The sequence below is a fragment of the Centroberyx gerrardi genome, chromosome 5 (genome assembly GCF_048128805.1).
Source record: "Centroberyx gerrardi isolate f3 chromosome 5, fCenGer3.hap1.cur.20231027, whole genome shotgun sequence".
NCBI lineage: Eukaryota > Metazoa > Chordata > Actinopteri > Beryciformes > Berycidae > Centroberyx > Centroberyx gerrardi.
Window position 1 is genome coordinate 21,011,913 of NC_136001.1, and position 17,061 is coordinate 21,028,973.

General features: G+C 41.7%; 1 protein-coding gene across 1 annotated transcript; it reads right to left on the bottom strand.

Moving 5' to 3' along the window:
• Positions 1-1,422: 1,422 nt before the first annotated feature.
• On the bottom strand, positions 1,423-4,382 carry ankrd33ab (ankyrin repeat domain 33Ab). Its single transcript, XM_071916554.2, has 4 exons — positions 4,116-4,382; positions 3,888-4,017; positions 3,357-3,497; positions 1,423-2,252 (listed from the first exon to the last, which is right to left on the bottom strand). The coding sequence occupies exons 1-4, from the start codon at positions 4,380-4,382 to the stop codon at positions 1,423-1,425; spliced, it is 1,368 nt and encodes a 455-aa protein (XP_071772655.1).
• Between the last annotated feature and the right edge of the window lie 12,679 nt (positions 4,383-17,061).

A 17,061-nucleotide genomic window follows, 5' to 3' on the forward strand; every position in this document is an offset into this window, starting at 1 on the left:
GATTTTGGGCGAATATGAGTATTACATATCAATTGAAAGGTCTCAGTGAGATCTTTTCAGTGCCAAAAGGACACAACTGAAATCATGACCCATAAGTTTTAATTAAACAAAAACTGAAAGCCGTAACAGTAAAAGTAGGGTTTTGTTTGCTGCCAAAAGGGTGTAACTGCACTTATGCCCTTTTGACACCAAGCAAAACCCCACTTTTGACACTGAACAAGCATTTTGGGTAGAGGATTCTAACAGCACTTAGGTCAACTCAAAATGTATGCTGACGTAAATAATGCTAGCATGGCAGCATGATCACATCATTTTTAGTATCCTATTCATATCCTAATTAATATTCTAGGTCAATATTAGATGAATGTAAATATGTTAATATTCCCATGAAATACTTAGGCCTATAGATTCAAAATGTTATTTTATAATGTTAGGAGTGTGAACTGGTCAAGATGAGCTCTGATAATAAGACTGCTGGTATGAAGTTATCCCTCAGTGTTATGAGGAGTTTTACAGGTCTTTGAATGTGTCCCAGGACACATCAATAAGTGATGTGTCCTGGGACACATACAAAAATGTATTACACTAGCAAAAGAAAAAAAAAGTAGTAGTTTAGAATCAAAAGTAGTTTCTTATGTCTATAGAGGTTTATAAAAAGGTTTATTAAAAGTTTTTAACAGAAAAAAAATTATCAATCAATTTGATATGTTCCATGTAGCCTACAATTCTAAAGGCCTTGGTGAAAGTTGCTGAGCATTACTTCAAGATAAAGATATTCATTCTGATCTTGTTTTATATTTCAGTGTTGATTGAAGTGTAATTGCTAGGTTTGTATTAAAATGAATGTGTTTTACAATTGTTTACTTACATACGCCCATATTCTGCATGGCTGTATTGGGACAATGTTTGTGCCAAAAAGGCGTATTTCACTCTTTTGCCATTTTTAAAAAAGTTAACAAATATAATTCAACTTAAACTGTAGCAGTATTGTTTTTATAGTAATGCTCAATCTGATAACACAAAAAGTTAAAATATTGTGCTTAGTATGTGGTAACGGCAGCTGATCCAAGCTTAATCAAAATTTGTTTTGGCTCTCCTGTAAAATCTACTATAACGCACTTACGCCCCTTTGGCTCCAAGCCCTCGATATATAATATAATAATATATTTCCTACTCTCAAAACCCCCCACATTCCCCATTAGGACGTTTTGTTGTATTTACATTGGTTTCATCTATTGCATGGGGAAAACAATCCCAGTTACAGCAGAAGAAACCTTTGGGTCCACAAAGCAGTATTGGCAAAGGACATGGAAGAGGGATGTATGGAACAATACATTTCTAAATATAGTCTGTATTGGTACAATACCCATAATGGTTTGCTAAATGTGTATGATTTAAAATCATAGGCAGTTTTTGAAACTCTTATTTTTTCTCCTTCTTCTTGTCTTTATCCCCTTTCTCTTTTTTCTCTTTCTCTGTCTTTTCAGCCCTTTTTTTCTCCCTCTTTTTCTCTTCCCTGATCTCTTTGTACTTCCACTTGGGTGGTTCCAGGTAGCCCTTCTGCTTCTTCTTCTTCTTCTCTTTCTTTGGCGTGGCGTCTGCAGACTTTGAGACATTGATTTTGGGGATGCAGCCAGAGGGGAACACACTGTTCCTCCTTGCCATACTGCGGGGAATGAATGTGGTAACCTTGGTGGAGGCCAGTGATAGGATACTGCCCCGCCGATCTGGGTCGGCACAGCAGGTCGTAGTGATGGACTCCGAGGAGTGGAGGGAGGGAGTGATGGTGGATACTGAGCCGATGCTGTGGCACACTGCGCTCACTTCTAATTCCTTCTCTGTATGTTTCTTCACCAGCTCCTGCACAGCCAGACGTCTCTTCCCCACCTCAGGAGGGCTGGTAGGGCAGAGCGGACGGCATCCAGTAGCTATCAGTGGACTGTGGATGCTGGTGGTCATGCGCACCATGTGGTCTATGATCCCGTTGTCCTGGGGGTCACGAGGAAAGCGGAAGCCAAAGGTGTTTTTGAGCCGCTGGGTAATTTTTACCCCTGCGCTTCTTTCAGCTGTGGCCTTGGCTACCCTCTCCTTGAGCTCAGGCCACTCAGGGACATAACTCTCACAGAACTGCTCCGCTTTGGGCCGCATGGTAAGGCGGCGGAGACGGTATATCGTTTCATAGCGACCTGTTTTCAGAGCCCAGTCCTGAGCACATTTACTACGGGTGGTGTCTACTGCATGCATGTCAGCCCCTGGAAAGACAGAAGGCAGAGAACAGGAGCAATGAAATAAATATATATGATAGGTATACAATGCTGACATTGTAACATGTTGGCTGTAATGTAAAACAGCAATAGTGATCAGCAGAGACTAATCATGTGCAGACTAAAATAGCTAATCTACTACCAGCCTACAAGACTAGTAAGTCACAGATTACTGAAGGGTGTTTTAAGACATGATAATGTCCTCACAGTGATCCCTTAAACCGGTCTGGCGTCACTCGCTCGTTCACTCAAGAAGAGAGTTAGTGGGCTTCAAATATGGACAGATAAACCATGGGGTCAGCTATTCCCACCACCAGTGCTATAGCTGTTCATTTTACCCTATTTAGAGCTGTAAGAGTTCTTGTTAATGAGCTAATGTAAGTGTTTCTAATGAAGATCTAATAATATCGTATTGCAACAGCTTCTATATCTGTGCAACACAGCCAAGTGTCAAAGGTGGAATAAGCTGGAATACTGTTTGTCCTGCTGGGAGGAGAGTCTTCTAAAGGGGATCTGCACCAATACGATTTGTTTGATTTAACAGACATTAAATGTCTATTAAATCATCTATGCATATAACCCAAATGTATATGCATTTTGCTACACACAATAAAAGGTTTGAGAAGAGACTAAGTAGTACACCAGACAAATCTGGATTGTTGCTTTTCCTACATTATAGTCCTAATGGAAATCAATACAATCATAAAATGACTGCTTTTGATTTAATTTTTATCAGTGACCGATATATAAATATATTTGTCTGACATCTTAACCTTATATAGTTATGATGCCAGAGAGATGCTTAAATATAATTTTCCAGAAAGTAACTCGTACATCATGAAATAAATAGATAAAAATGAGTGAAGGACTAAAACAAAGTTGCCTAAGACCCTAACGACTGTTTACTCAACTAAACGAGAAAGCATGATCGATCACCTGTCATATCAATTACATTCAACTTGAAATGGTAAATGGGGGGGAAAGTAATGCATTATTTATTAAGCAAGACGTACAGTGTACAAAATGGAAGGTAATGAATCACTGAAATCATTTGTCCCAGGACGTTCATAGATGGACCAGGCTCTTACATACCAGCCATGATAAGAGCAGCCACAATGTCATTGCGGCCCGTCATAGCAGCTTTGATGAGGGCTGTGAAACCACGGCAATCCCTTATTTCAGTGTCCGCACCAGGAAAGTAGTTCAGGAGATACATGACTGTGCAGACGTGACCTGGAGAGTAACACAGAATGCAGAGATCAGAACTGCTGGGCTTTAGATCTCTTTTAACGTAAATGTTGCATCTTGATCAAAAGAAAGTATTACAGTCTTTCTCTTTTTGCTGTGTAACTCATATATACCATTTATCAAATTTGTTACAGATTAATTACACCATAATTGAGAATGCTGCAGGCAGTGAGGGCGCTGTACTTAAATGGTTTATCCACAGAACTTGAACTTTTTTTATATCCATTCAGTTTCAAATCAATCAAGAAATTAACATTTTATCAAACTATAGTTTGTTTATTCAGCTCTTTCAATGTTATTCACAACAAAAATTGAAAACTAACTTAACTAAAGCTTTCATGTTAATGTTCAGTGTGTTTAGTGGGTAGTACATGCCTGCTTGGGAGGCAATCATCAGTGCAGTGTTGCCTTCATTGTCCTGGTGATTTATGTCTAGAAAGGGACAGTTGTGAAGGCCATACACAATATCCAAAAAACCTTTACAGCAAGCCACCATCAGGCCATTCTGTTGGTAAGGATAAAGGAAATTGTTGAGCAATTACCAAAGCATCTATCAGTAAGTGAGAAGTTATGAAGTATCGGCATTATGTATGAGACCCTTACCCAGCTATTGATGTCCAACTCCATGACCTCCTCTCTTGTGACTCCCCTCTCCAGAACCTTCCGGAGAGACTGGGGTTGGTTACGAGCGCATGCTTCATACAGTGTTGACGCCGGGCGCCCGTTTGCCGTCTCCTGCCTGTGGTCTGGGAGCACCGAGTCATCGGAGAGGAGGCTGTCTGAATCTGACTCGCTCCCTGACAGAGACACTTCTGATGCGTCCTCGTCCGGCCCCGAGCCGAGGTGAGGGTCCTCAACTGCAGCAGCCATCTTCTAGCAGTAGAATAGGTGAGATGGTGCCGTATCCGCTGGCTACATCTGCAAGGAAATCAAAAATAGAAACTAAGACAGAAAGTATGTTGTCTATAGCAACAATGGTATAACAGGAGGGCTCTAGATAAGGAAACTCTGACCAGTTCTCCATAAAGCCAATTTAATATCATCTCTCCATTGGGTTAGGTTTAGATATATGTTGTTAGTTTAAGGCTAAAACCAAAGTGTGCATCACAGTCTATATGGGGTTTGAAAACACCCACAAAACCACTGAATGGACCATAGTCAAATCAACAGATCAACAGATCTGTTATTGACAGTTTGGCATGAGTATCTGTCAGGGGTCATGAGTTTGTTATGTGTGTGTCATGGAATGGGAGTGGCTGAATGAGCTCAGTGTGCCTTTTCTGTTGAGTAACTGGATCAGCATGTAAAAGCTGTGCTGAACATGAGGCTAAATGAGGAACAACCCACCTCAGAATAACCTCAGTCACATGCGGCCCTCCTCAACTCATGTTTTGGCTCTAAGTCCTGCATTCAGAAGCCAACTTGACCACTGAAACTAATCACATTGATCTTTGTTTTTTTTAAACCTGTAATGTAATGTGTATTCATCACTAGCAAAACGTCACTAGCAAACATTTATACACAAGTATTTCTGAAACTGTACAAACAATCTGCAGAATGGTATTGATTTATGAATACGCTATATCTTTATAGATTCATTTGTATTCCAGATATCCTCATGGTAAATACCAAAGGCACAAGCACCCAATGACACAGGCATAAGCCTCTAATACAAGACATAAAAGCACTTCCTTAGGTGAAAAATGAAGAAATTTGTCATACATGTCATGTCATTCATATCACCATCCAAGGTGGAAGCACAGTTCATTTTCATGAGGCTATCACTCTCTGTGAGCCAGAATAAAGAAGATCAAACGCAGAGGCAGAACCGCAGCATCTACATTTGTATTCTTTCACAAGAATGCAAATGTACTATCACTATGATCAGAGTAACTGACGCACACACACACACACACACACGCACACCCAAACAGCATACACTTACCATAATGGGTAATCAATAGCTTGGAAGAAATGTGAATGTGTCCATGTGTCGGCCGATGTATTTCACACTCCTATGGCTTCTCATGGAAAAGTTCCCTCTTCCTCAGGCACTTCTGCTGTGTCTTCAGAGTAGCAGAGAGGTCAGGGTTTCTCCCCAGGCGCGTATTTAGAGGTACTTTACCCATCTCCATCACACATATTGTCGTGATGACATAAAACTGAGAGGAGGAGTCTTCGCACAGTGTGTGTTCAGCTACTGCTCATCCCACTTACAACAGCTTTAGGGAGAGGATTACTACCATGGCCATTTTCATCTTTCTACAGGTCAGCAGTGGGGTCGGCACTACCTGTGATTTCCACCTGCTTTTTACAGTTTGGTCACCTGAGTAAAGGAGACAATTTCCTGAAGTGCCATGTCATTGTTTTTCCTGTTTTATCTTTATTTGGATATTTGTTGGAAAAAGGTAGATTCCCCTGGTTATCAAACTTCTGCTAAACTGACAGTCATGTGTATTTCTGAGAGACAAGAAAAGGAGCGATAACCGTTATGGGAAGTTGTCTCTGGAAAATGAGTGACCAGGAGCCATAACAAGCACACTTGATATTACTGTGTATTCAGTAGGTATTTGACATACAGAAGGAAGCCATTAATCCAATTTTGAATGTATAAAATGCCCACTGAAAGCAGCTTAAGCCAGAGGAATCTAATTATTTGATCAGACTACGATCAAATCTCATCAGAGGTGACCAGTGCACTCTGAACTGGAACTGCCTGTCTGGGAGAGATTCCAAACTGTATACAGTAGGGATAGTTAAAACAGGTATAGCAATTAAAATACAAGCAAAAAAGGCAATGAAAACTCATTATGCTGAATGGCAATGGCAGCCATGGTTGAGTGATGGTATTTCCCAGAGTTACCACAGGATGGTGATCTCTTACACAGTTCACAGGCTCAAATCTAAAACATTTGCTCTTTATAATCTGGGCCTAACAGACTGACACTGATTGTTAGATTAACTTAATATGTTCCTTGGTGCTATGAGAGAGACAGGAAAGATTGGGGGAGAGAGAGAGGTATGACATGCGACTTCATGACTATTCATATCTGTGTCCTGAATATCAGAAATGATTCAGGACCCAAACTGTATTCCAGTTTCTGTGAGTCAAATCTGAAATGTCTGTCTGTATTTGATATACCGTGAAAAGTTAAGGTTTTAAATGTCTTTTCAGGCCCAGTGCAGGACTTAAGTTGTCTTGGTGTAGAAACTGGAATAAAAGTTGTCAGTTGAGTGAAAGCAGAGAAGACATGGTTTGGGTGGAAGGTTTAACAGAAGAAGAAGACAAAAAGATGAAATGAAAATACAGCACCTAGTAAGATCTGGTAACTCTAAAAAAGGCAGCTGAATTTGCAAAGAAAGACAACAAAAGCAACCCATATGACTATGATAATAGGTGTCTTTATTTGGATTTTATAGACAGCATAGCTCTTTCACTTTGCCATAATTTCAAGATTTTTCTGAAAATATTTTGAGTTGGTTAAAACGTCTGTTTTTGGGATGGTCAGCAACTGAAGTTAGTGTGTGAGACGTGACTGGACGTGTCAAGGGACAGACTGACCCCCTCCTACCCAGAGGGGCCTGAGGACAGATCCCACTGCAACTGAACAGCTGCCCCGCTCTGCCCAGAGGAGACTCAGACGCTGAAACGATCTGGTGCAAAACATGGATTCTCTACTTATGTCCTTCTATAGAAAATCAAGCAGAAAGGCAGAGATCTTGTTCTGAAATATCACAACTTGTTCTCTGTCTTTAAAGTAAATATTAGCGCATGGGACAAAGATGAGGCAAGGATGTTTTATTGAGGTGAGAAGAATGAGACACAATTTGAAGACGGTGAAGTAAAGAAAAAGGACAAGCACAAGAGGAAGAGAGAGAGGGAGAGCGGAGGATGCAGAATGAAGACTCTGGCAAAGGTGCAAGGCAGGGCCGATCAGCTTCTGGGCTCCATTGGTAGAATGACTTCCTTTGGTCCACGAGGCCAACGCTGCGTAAGTGAGCTCATGGAAATGATGTTCTTTTATGCTAAATAACTTGCACACATCATCCTGGGGTTACTTCCTACCCTGCTCAGCTCTGAGTGATTATATTCATAGAAAGATGCTGAAAGTGTGTGAAATGTATTGTGGCTATGATGGGTAAAGTATTGCATATTGCTTCATGCAGTAATCAGTAGTGCAATGAAAAAAGTAGACTATAGGATACCAGAGCTAAAAGTAGGCTTATGCATTGTGTAACTTCTGTGTTCATTTTCCTTTCCTGTCATATGACCTTTACTTTGTTTCAGTGAAATCTCTGCTGAATGAATAGGAGGTGTACGTGCAATCGCTACATATTTCAGATTTTGGACATGATCATACTAATTTAGCTTAAACGTAGTGTTGAATTTTAAGTTGACTTAAGTTTATTTGACCATGAATTATGAAAAAATGCCATGATCCCCATACAATTAGCTTAGGCACTCACTAGATTTTGCTGTCGTTTATGTGGCAATTACCAGAAAATCAAGCACATATGAAAATAAATAGGAGTTATTCTTTAGCATCAGACTACTTTGGCCTAGAAATTGATGTTCTGCTGTACTCTCCTGATCAGTTTAGTCCTCTCAGAGAAATTCCACAGATAAGATAAGAAACCACTTAGGCTGAGGCAAAAATAGGAAAGAGAAAACGGTGGAGAGAGTGGTGAAATAGAGTGGGAAAGTGGTATAATTAGCATCTCAGTCACTTTCTCTGTTTCATGTCAATGCTTGCTCCTAAATTGATCACATATCAAATAGGCCTACAAATACTACAAATACAAATACTATTACAAATAAATGCATTTGAAAATACTATAAGATGAAAAGATCAAAAATGTTTTTATTCTCTTTCCATGTCGCCCACTCACTCACAGGACTGTCTTGTGTTTAAGATTTCAGACAGCAGCAGCGATGACTTGTTGCTGGATGAGAACAATCAGAAAGCTGGGACCGAGTTCAAGTGGACTGGAAAGTCCAGTGAGGCAGCAGGGTGCAAAGGTAACCGCTTTACTGCAACGCCCTACTTGATCTCTTTAGTGAATTTAGACTAATAGTTTACTGCAGGAACTTTTCCCAAGTTACTGAGGCTGGAGGTGCACTGCTTATGTTATCCATAGTGGGGAGCCATCTGACCAGAAGGAGGAGATGACTGTACAGTATATGCACCACCTGCAGGCAGACAGGCAGGTCAGCAGGTAGCTGCAGCAGTCTGAGTCCAACAACCTGCAGTCACACCAGGGGCTGACCGGAGAGAGGAGAGGGAAAAGCAGAGAGGAATGAGATTTGTTTTAGGAGAACACTTGGTTGGCAGTATTTAGATTTGCAATCCTTATTTTTTTTTAAATAATATATGATTTACAATACTAAATGCAACACTAAATGCAAGATATATACATTATTTATAGTGGCTAATTTGACAAAAACTGACCTGTGCATGCTCACGCACACACACACACACAGGCAAATGCACACACACATGCGTGCTTGCACACACACACACGCACACACACACATACTGTACATGCATGCACACACACAATGTGGCTACATTGTGGAAAGCTCAGGGCTTTCAGCTCAGTGGGATCATCATTTAAGCGTGGTTTTTAAAAGCTTAAGTAGACGGCCAAGAGACCAAGAGCATTTTGATATTTTTATAGCTGTAATCTCCTGGGTGGATTGAGATTGCGGGGTTGTACTGGTCAACCTATGACGTGCATGTGGATGTGTGTGTGTGTGTGTGTGTGTGTGTGTGTAGCAGCTGTATGAAAGACATTCTTCTTTAACTCAACCTCTCTTCTTCACTGAATTTGTTCACGTATGGGTGAATATGAGTTAGAGCATAAATCTCCTTGAAGCACACTACAGGCTGCCTGGACAGCTGTGCTCGGAAGATCATCTAGCCATGAATACTTAATCTTGGCTTTGAGATTAAATCAGCCTGCCTGCAACCTACTAGCTCAGTTTGCTGTGTGTGGGATATTTCCACATAATGTTGGTTTTTCCACAGCAGAGGGAATGTTTTGTTACCTGCGGTAACAAAGGAGAGGATGTAGCTGCCTCCTCGATTAGAGAAAGAGATATATAAAGAGTTATACGGTAGATAGATCAGCTTTGTCCAATCAGCTTTGATGTACATTTGACATGCAAATGTTGACTTACATCTGAAGGTGTTTTTAAATTTGTTAATGAAAGAGTTGGAGCTTTCCAAAAGCCTTTCTGGAAATGTTCGATGGTATGAGAACTATTCCTTCTCATACCGTTTTTTGGAGGGAGTTTCCCATATGATAAAAATGAATTTGGACTACAAAACCACAATGGGAAAGGTCAAGTTGTTTTCCCAGACATTTTTTGAGTTTCCTTTCCACTTGAAATACACAAATTTAGGTGCTCTCTCTGTGTTTGCACATCTGCTAGTGTGTGTGTGCGGAAGTAATTTCTCTTTGCTTGTGACAGTGTTTATCTGTGTAGTGTTTGTATGCACATTGCCGTAAGTACCCATGCAATTGTATTCTATTTATTTTAAGTCAATTAAATTGTATTCATTCAGTTTACTGTATGGTAGAGTTACAGGGGAAAATGTGTTGGAGAGAGAGAGAGAGCGATGAGAGAGTGCATTTTTGTGTTAAAGAAGACAAAACATGATTGAGTGGAAAGTTAATCAATACAATTCATATCTTGAATGGAAAAATCCACATGTGCGTAACTGCACATGCAATGACAGTACCTACTGGCTGGAGAATGATACAGCCACAGTGAATGGATCAGAGTGAGCGGGGAAGCTGATAAGGGAGGTGTGAAGGGGTGGAGAGAGAGAGAGAGAGGGAGCAGAGAGGGAGGGGAGAGGAATGAGAGGAGGTGGGACTGGGAAAGCAGATGCTGGCACAGTCATGCAGCGTGCGAGCTACACTCCCTCCCTCTCCCTCATCACATCCCCTCCCCTCCTCTGCCTTTCTGTCGCTCCCTCAATTACTTTAGCTCGCTCTCACAATCTTTTGACCACTATCTGACCGCACAGTGAGCCTAGTGAGTGGCGGAGAGTATCGTCTCTCTCGTTTTCCTTCTCTTTGTCCTCCAAGCATGGGATCCTAACAGCTTTCGGACTGTCGTCTCGGTGGATTCTACTCGCGATTTGGAATAAGCGAACTTGACTGTGGAGCTTTTTCTTCTCTCTGTAGACTTTTCCTCCAATCTCCTCTGGGGCGTACCACAGGAATACTGTGTGTGTGTGTGTGTGTGTGTGTGTGTGGTAGTGTTAGTGTATGTCCCACGCCATGCCTGCTTCTGACAGTTTTGAGTCAAGCAGGAGTGGATCACCATGAGAGGGGGTCACCACCAACGAGGGTGTGGGTGTCAACACCTGTTCAGAAAAGTGCTCACCAAATGTGACTGCTGCTATGTCCGAGTCAGAGGTATGTAGACGCTGTATTCATGAGTATGACTTTGTTCCAGCTGTTTGTTGACTGTGGACTGAACTCGGGTGATGCTGAAGACTTCTCTGCAGTATGTGTTGCATGTCTCTAAACTCCTTGTGAATAAACAGTGGTCAGTTTGTTGCTGTTTGCAGGGCAGGTAACACTATGGATGGGATGCACTCTCATAATCAATGTGAGATACTGTGACTGTGAAAAGATAGAGCATGTCACTCTCTCATAGCCCAAGTTAGTTTCTGTAAGCCAGAGTAAAACTGGATCCTCCAGCTCGTAGCTTCCCCTCCTCCCCTCATCCTTAATGTTTTCTTACTGTCCGTCTCCTTTCCTGTCCTTCGTCCCTTTAATAGTTACAGAGCAGCAGCATTTGGTAGCTTGAGGGAGAATGAAGGAGAATGGTGCTGTTTGAACAAAATCTCATGTGTCTAGTATATGTATCTCCTCTTGTTAACTGTAGAATTTAGGAAAACGTGTGAGAATAAAACTCAACTACATGCCTGCCCACCATCATCCCCACAAATAGAAATAAATCAGCCAATGGGTAGAGAAGTGACAACTTAAATATGATTTTTTGATTGACTGAATGAAATATCCAGGGATACTTATAGACAGTCTGCCCCAGGTTTCAAGAGCACACAGTGGCGGTTTTATTTGTGGAGTTGTTTCCCTTTAACGTAAACAAGCAAGGCCAGAGAGGTGGACAGATACAGTTACATTCACATGTTTTCTTCAGGTTTCATTTACAGTAAATGCACATCTATGTTTATGTTTGGTAGGACAGGATAAAAACGTACAGCAACAATAGCCAGTGATTCACGCTCCAAACAGACGGAAAGTCAGAGATAGACGCACATCTGGAAGTGTGCAATGTCTCTGAATAATATGCTGCTGATCAGAACTGATCTGAATCACGGAAACACAGGAGTCACTGAGTCACTCTCCCAGCATTCCTTTCCCCAAAAAGCTAGGCTTAAGTCCCCCCCACCCCACCCCCCCTCAACCCCCAAAACCACCGCCAACACACACACACACACACACACACACACACACACACACACACACACACATAAACACGCACTGAGTTATTATTTTCTTCTTCTGAGAAAAGAAACAAGCTTATGGGGCACCGTGGTGAAAAATGTTCGCTACAGAAGCCCATAGTGAAGTGACAGCTAATGTAAACTGAGCATTGTGTTCTGTGTTGTGTACCACTGGCAAAAGTTAGATACTACTGATTAGCATGCAAGCATCCCTTTAGCTCACATTACCACTTTTTTTCTTTTTAATTTCTTTATTTCGCCCCGCCGTAGCCTCAAAACACTTTTAGTGCATATCAGAACCGTTTGTTTTCCTCCAGACTGTTGCAGTGTTTGTGCTGTGTGGATATACTGTATGTGTGTGCAGCAGAGGGTAATAACAGAAAGCCATTTCTTTAATCTGTACCACTACAATACTGTGACACTGTTTCAGAGCAAAAGCAGCGCTAGACACACAAACACATATCCAAGCACGCACACACACACACACACACTCACTCACACATAGACACACAAACATATCCCATCACTGCCCCAACGCTTAAATCCTCTGTTGTTCCAGTTGCTCAGGGGTGATTACAGAACAGCTCCTCTCTGTGCTGCAGTGCATCGACAGACAGAGGCCCTGCAAATAGAATAAGTGTGAAATGTGTAAATGAAAACAGCGTCATGTTGCCTCTGTCTTGCATTCTCTTCACCTTTTTTTCCACGGTGCTTTATAGAGCAGCTCTGACAGCTCTGACATTTTCCTGGGATTACACCTCGTTTGACATGTGATGTCATTATTGCTGTTATACAAGGTGCTGTCCTCCCCTCTGACTCTAAAATGACCTTTTTTTTTTTGTCTGTGTCCTCGGTCACAGTCAGGATGGCATGGTCCCCTGTTCTCACCAGCTCCTTTTTTTTCCTATCTAATCTGTCTGTCTCCTCTTTCTTCCCCTTCCATTCTCCAGTCACAGGAGGGAACCAGAAACAACATAATGCTGTCAGAGAGCCTCTCCCTCTTTTGTAAGGGTTTTCCCACTATGGTTTGGAGCTTTCTCTTCCTCTGTTTTCTTGCAGCTTTCTGACCTCCCCCTACCTACTCCTGAAGTCTCCCTCCTCTTTATTTCTATGCTCCACGCTCTCCCTCCTTGTGTGTTCCTCCTCAATATCCAACAGCTGTTTATAAACACACGGAGAAACACCCCTAGATACATTATGAACATGCTCGGAAATCTACTTTAAGTCCCGCCAGCAATCTAACTGTCTCAATACGCATTAATCACTCTGGCACATAAACCTGCTATGACTAATAGTCCATTAGCCTACCAGTGTGTGTATGTGAGGTCACCGCTGCCAGTACGTGTAGAAATAAACCTGATAACTAAAAAGGAAATGGTGGTGAAGAGTAGCAGAGTGTCGAAGCAGCTTCACCGGGTCAGTTGTCGGCGCACAGCGTCTGGTGGAATGTGAGGATGAACCGCGTCGTTCACCTGTGGCACACTTTTCAAACTGACAACCATTTGAACCGCTACAGTCAGAGATATTACAAATCCTCTCTGTGGTGCAGCAATCATTTGGCATTTGAAAGCATTTTAATGTGGAGCAATGGACGTGACACATTTATTTTTGTTTCGTTTTATGTTTTTTTTTCTATCTAGTCTCACTCACCAGGAATTTCTGGAGAGCTATGCACCCATAACCGTGCTCAGGATGGAGACGATCTGATAGTTGCAGATTTATAGTTTTGGTGATGAGAGTGGGGTGGATTGCGAGGTATTTGCCTCGGCAACAATTCAAACAGGAAGTGGAGCCAGCCATCGTAACCCAAACGGCTGGACTTTATTGCAATGATGATGATTTCATCTACCGGCGTGCAAGCGTTTAATCAACTCCCACTTACTCACACAACACACGAGCATGTCTGTGCAGCGCAGACACGTAGCGTGTGCTTAGCTTTAGTCATGATTAGACTTGGTGTTGTGTCATGCCGTTTTAAGTAACACTCCCCCAGCATCTAAATAAGTCCTGCTGTTGCTGACCATGACCATATATGGGGTTGAGTGGGGGAAGACAGTGCCCTATGTGGTTAACTGTCTCCTAACCATCTGCGTCGAGACAGACCACCTCAACATCACAGACCTCTATATAAAGTAGGTCATGGAAGTGGGCCCTATCTCCCTCTCTCTCTCGATGTGTGTGTGTATGTATGTGTGTGTATGTGTGTGTGTGTGTGTGTGTGTGTGAGAGAGAGAGATAAGCACTGTTTATATTCCTTGTTTTTCTAGTCATGGGGGGGACTCACTCCTTCACTACAGCTACAGGAATGTTAACAAACCTGAAATTATGAAACTGGGTTAGTTTTGAGGAAGGATTTTATCATCTAACTGAAATCATTATTATACGACAGCCCACTTGCAACTGTACTGTGTAACTAAATCATCAAAAAGACAATTAGCATTCAAATGGTGAATTGCACTCTGACGGTGAGATGGTTACTGCTTGCCCATTACAATCACATCACTGCATATTAGACTTTTATTCAAACTCTCACTGTGCTGAGGACACCATTAATCTTGTGGAGATTGGATAATGTTGTGGAGCAAGTCCCAATGTAAAATATATGCTGCCAGTTACTCTGGGTAGGTGTGTAGCCTGGGCCAATGGGATTGCAGAAATATACACCTTCACCCGACCTCAATCCATCTGTCAGTCTGTACGCAGTACTGACTTTCTGTGGCACATGAAAACACCTCCAAAGTCACACAAACCATCTTCATTGGTAGGTGAAAATTTTCACAGCAAATGATTTTCATAAAATGTAATTATAATTTGATTTAATTCAGGAATTTGTCCACAAGCGGTTTCTGTGTAAGTAGGCTTCTCAAGTGTAATGCCAAAATAGACTCTTCAAAAGGTTTTAGGTGATATTTAGACAGATAGATGATATTCAGCCCTTGTTTATTACTTCATTTAGTGAGATCAACAGTACTTTATACAGTGGAAGCAGGAAATGTCAGCAGTTTATAACTGTTGAAATAGCACTGAAATGTATAATTGAAATTATACATTCGCACATCAAAAATTCCAAATCTCTGTTAGGATATTGTCATGTACAGGAGGTGTTCAGGAGATTAAAATCCATAATATCAATTAGATGTGCATAATGTACGTATCCACAGACAGAGGAAGCATTCAGACAGACAAGCCAGCATGCATGCACACACTGCTGACACTCACTGCAGTCCGGATGGCGATCCAGCTGTTGCTCCGTGGGAAAAGGGCTCATTACATAAGCGTCTCAAACAAACACCATGAGCTGAACTGCTCGCTTCAGCACTGCTTTGGACGTCACAATGACCATTAAGCACCATTAAGAGTGAGTTCAGAGAAAATGTTGATGTGTTTGTAGAAAAACCTGCATCACAACCACGGCAAAGGGCACCTGCTGTACCTTTTCACTAGATGGAAAGGTGGTTGTAAATGGTCTTATATGACCTGGCCTTGAAAGCAGCATCACAGATAAAAGAAGAAAGCCAGAGCAGAGCAGATGGCTCACTCAGAGTGATAATAGAGGTGTGTGTGTGTATGTGGGCATCTATGGATGACTGCATGAACTGATTATGTTTCCCTAATTTGGGCCACCTGGTTGAGGATGCGGTGGTAGAGCCACTCTGACATTTTATGATTATTTTTTATGGCAGTTGTGTTTCTTTTCATTAGATAGTGCTCCGTGGAAAGCGACAGGAAGGATAGGACAGCAAGAGAGAGGATGGCATGCAGTGAATTTGAACCCACAACACCTTGTATGTGTGGTCAGCGTGACATTTGATAGCTTTACGGTTCATTTGGAAGGTAAGCCAACTGTCCACCGACCCAACCCCCCACATCCTCTCCTCCACCCTCCCGTCCCTCTAATCCGCTTGCTTCTCATCATCCCATTACAGAAATGAGTTTGTGTTGTTCACTGCACGACAGAAAAGCACCGGACGATGAATTACTTTAATTAGAGTGGTTGTTTGAATCCAGCCCACTTTTAATGACTAGAATTTTTTGCAGGAGATTGAACTTTTGGTCTGACAATGACCTGCCCAAGGTGTCAGCATAGTAGCATGAATCATTAAATAACATTGCTACAATTAAATTCATGCAACCAGTGCCATGGACAATGAGACTGATGTTGTATTTAAGGAAAATTTTGATGGACAGCAGTTTTCCTTGCTCCTCGATTGCTTGGAATGAAATGACAGGAGAACCAAAATGAAAAGAAGAAGAGAGAAAAATTGTCATATTATGTCTTCTTTAGTGGCTGAATCAGGCAGTTTGGGCAAATATCTGCCTCAGATTTTCTCTGGGTTCCTGAAAGCTTGTTATTATGATTGCAGCTTACATAAATGTGCTGACAGGGAATATTGGCTTCTGGGAGGTGTCCAAAATGACAACATGGGGCTCCTGAAAGATTCCACTTTGCTGGGATCAGCAGAATAGACTGAAACGTTAATGTTAGGGTACTTGATTAAAACAGTGTGGTTGAGGATTAGGTACCAGTTTCCATAGTCCAGGGCCTTAGACTGAAAGCAAAATCCCTCTGCGGTGTAAACGGGTGACAGCTCTTGTATTAGTCCATCCTGAGCTGCAGTACGGACACGATGAGCTCAGACGTTGGAGAAATACACTGACTTGACTCTATATTCTGTTAATGCTTCAGTCATTATCCACACTATATCCGATGTGCCCCAATGCAGCTTTCAAGTCCAACCAAACACTACACCAGCTGATTTTACTAATTAGCACACCTTCGACCAGAGGGGGGAGCTAACTGGTGAAATCAGCTGCTGTAGTGTTTGGTTGGATTGAAAACCTGCAAACTCTTTGGTTACCATGGCACATGAATGAAAACCACTGGTGTAAATCATGAAAACATTTTTACTTTTTTGTTTTGTGTACCACATCATATTTATATGATGTATCATATATTTAACAATATATAATATAATTATACACAAAGATCAGCTGTGACAGCTTCTATAAATGCAAGATAATGTGATAGCGGAGTATGTATGGAGACTGTCTCCACATTT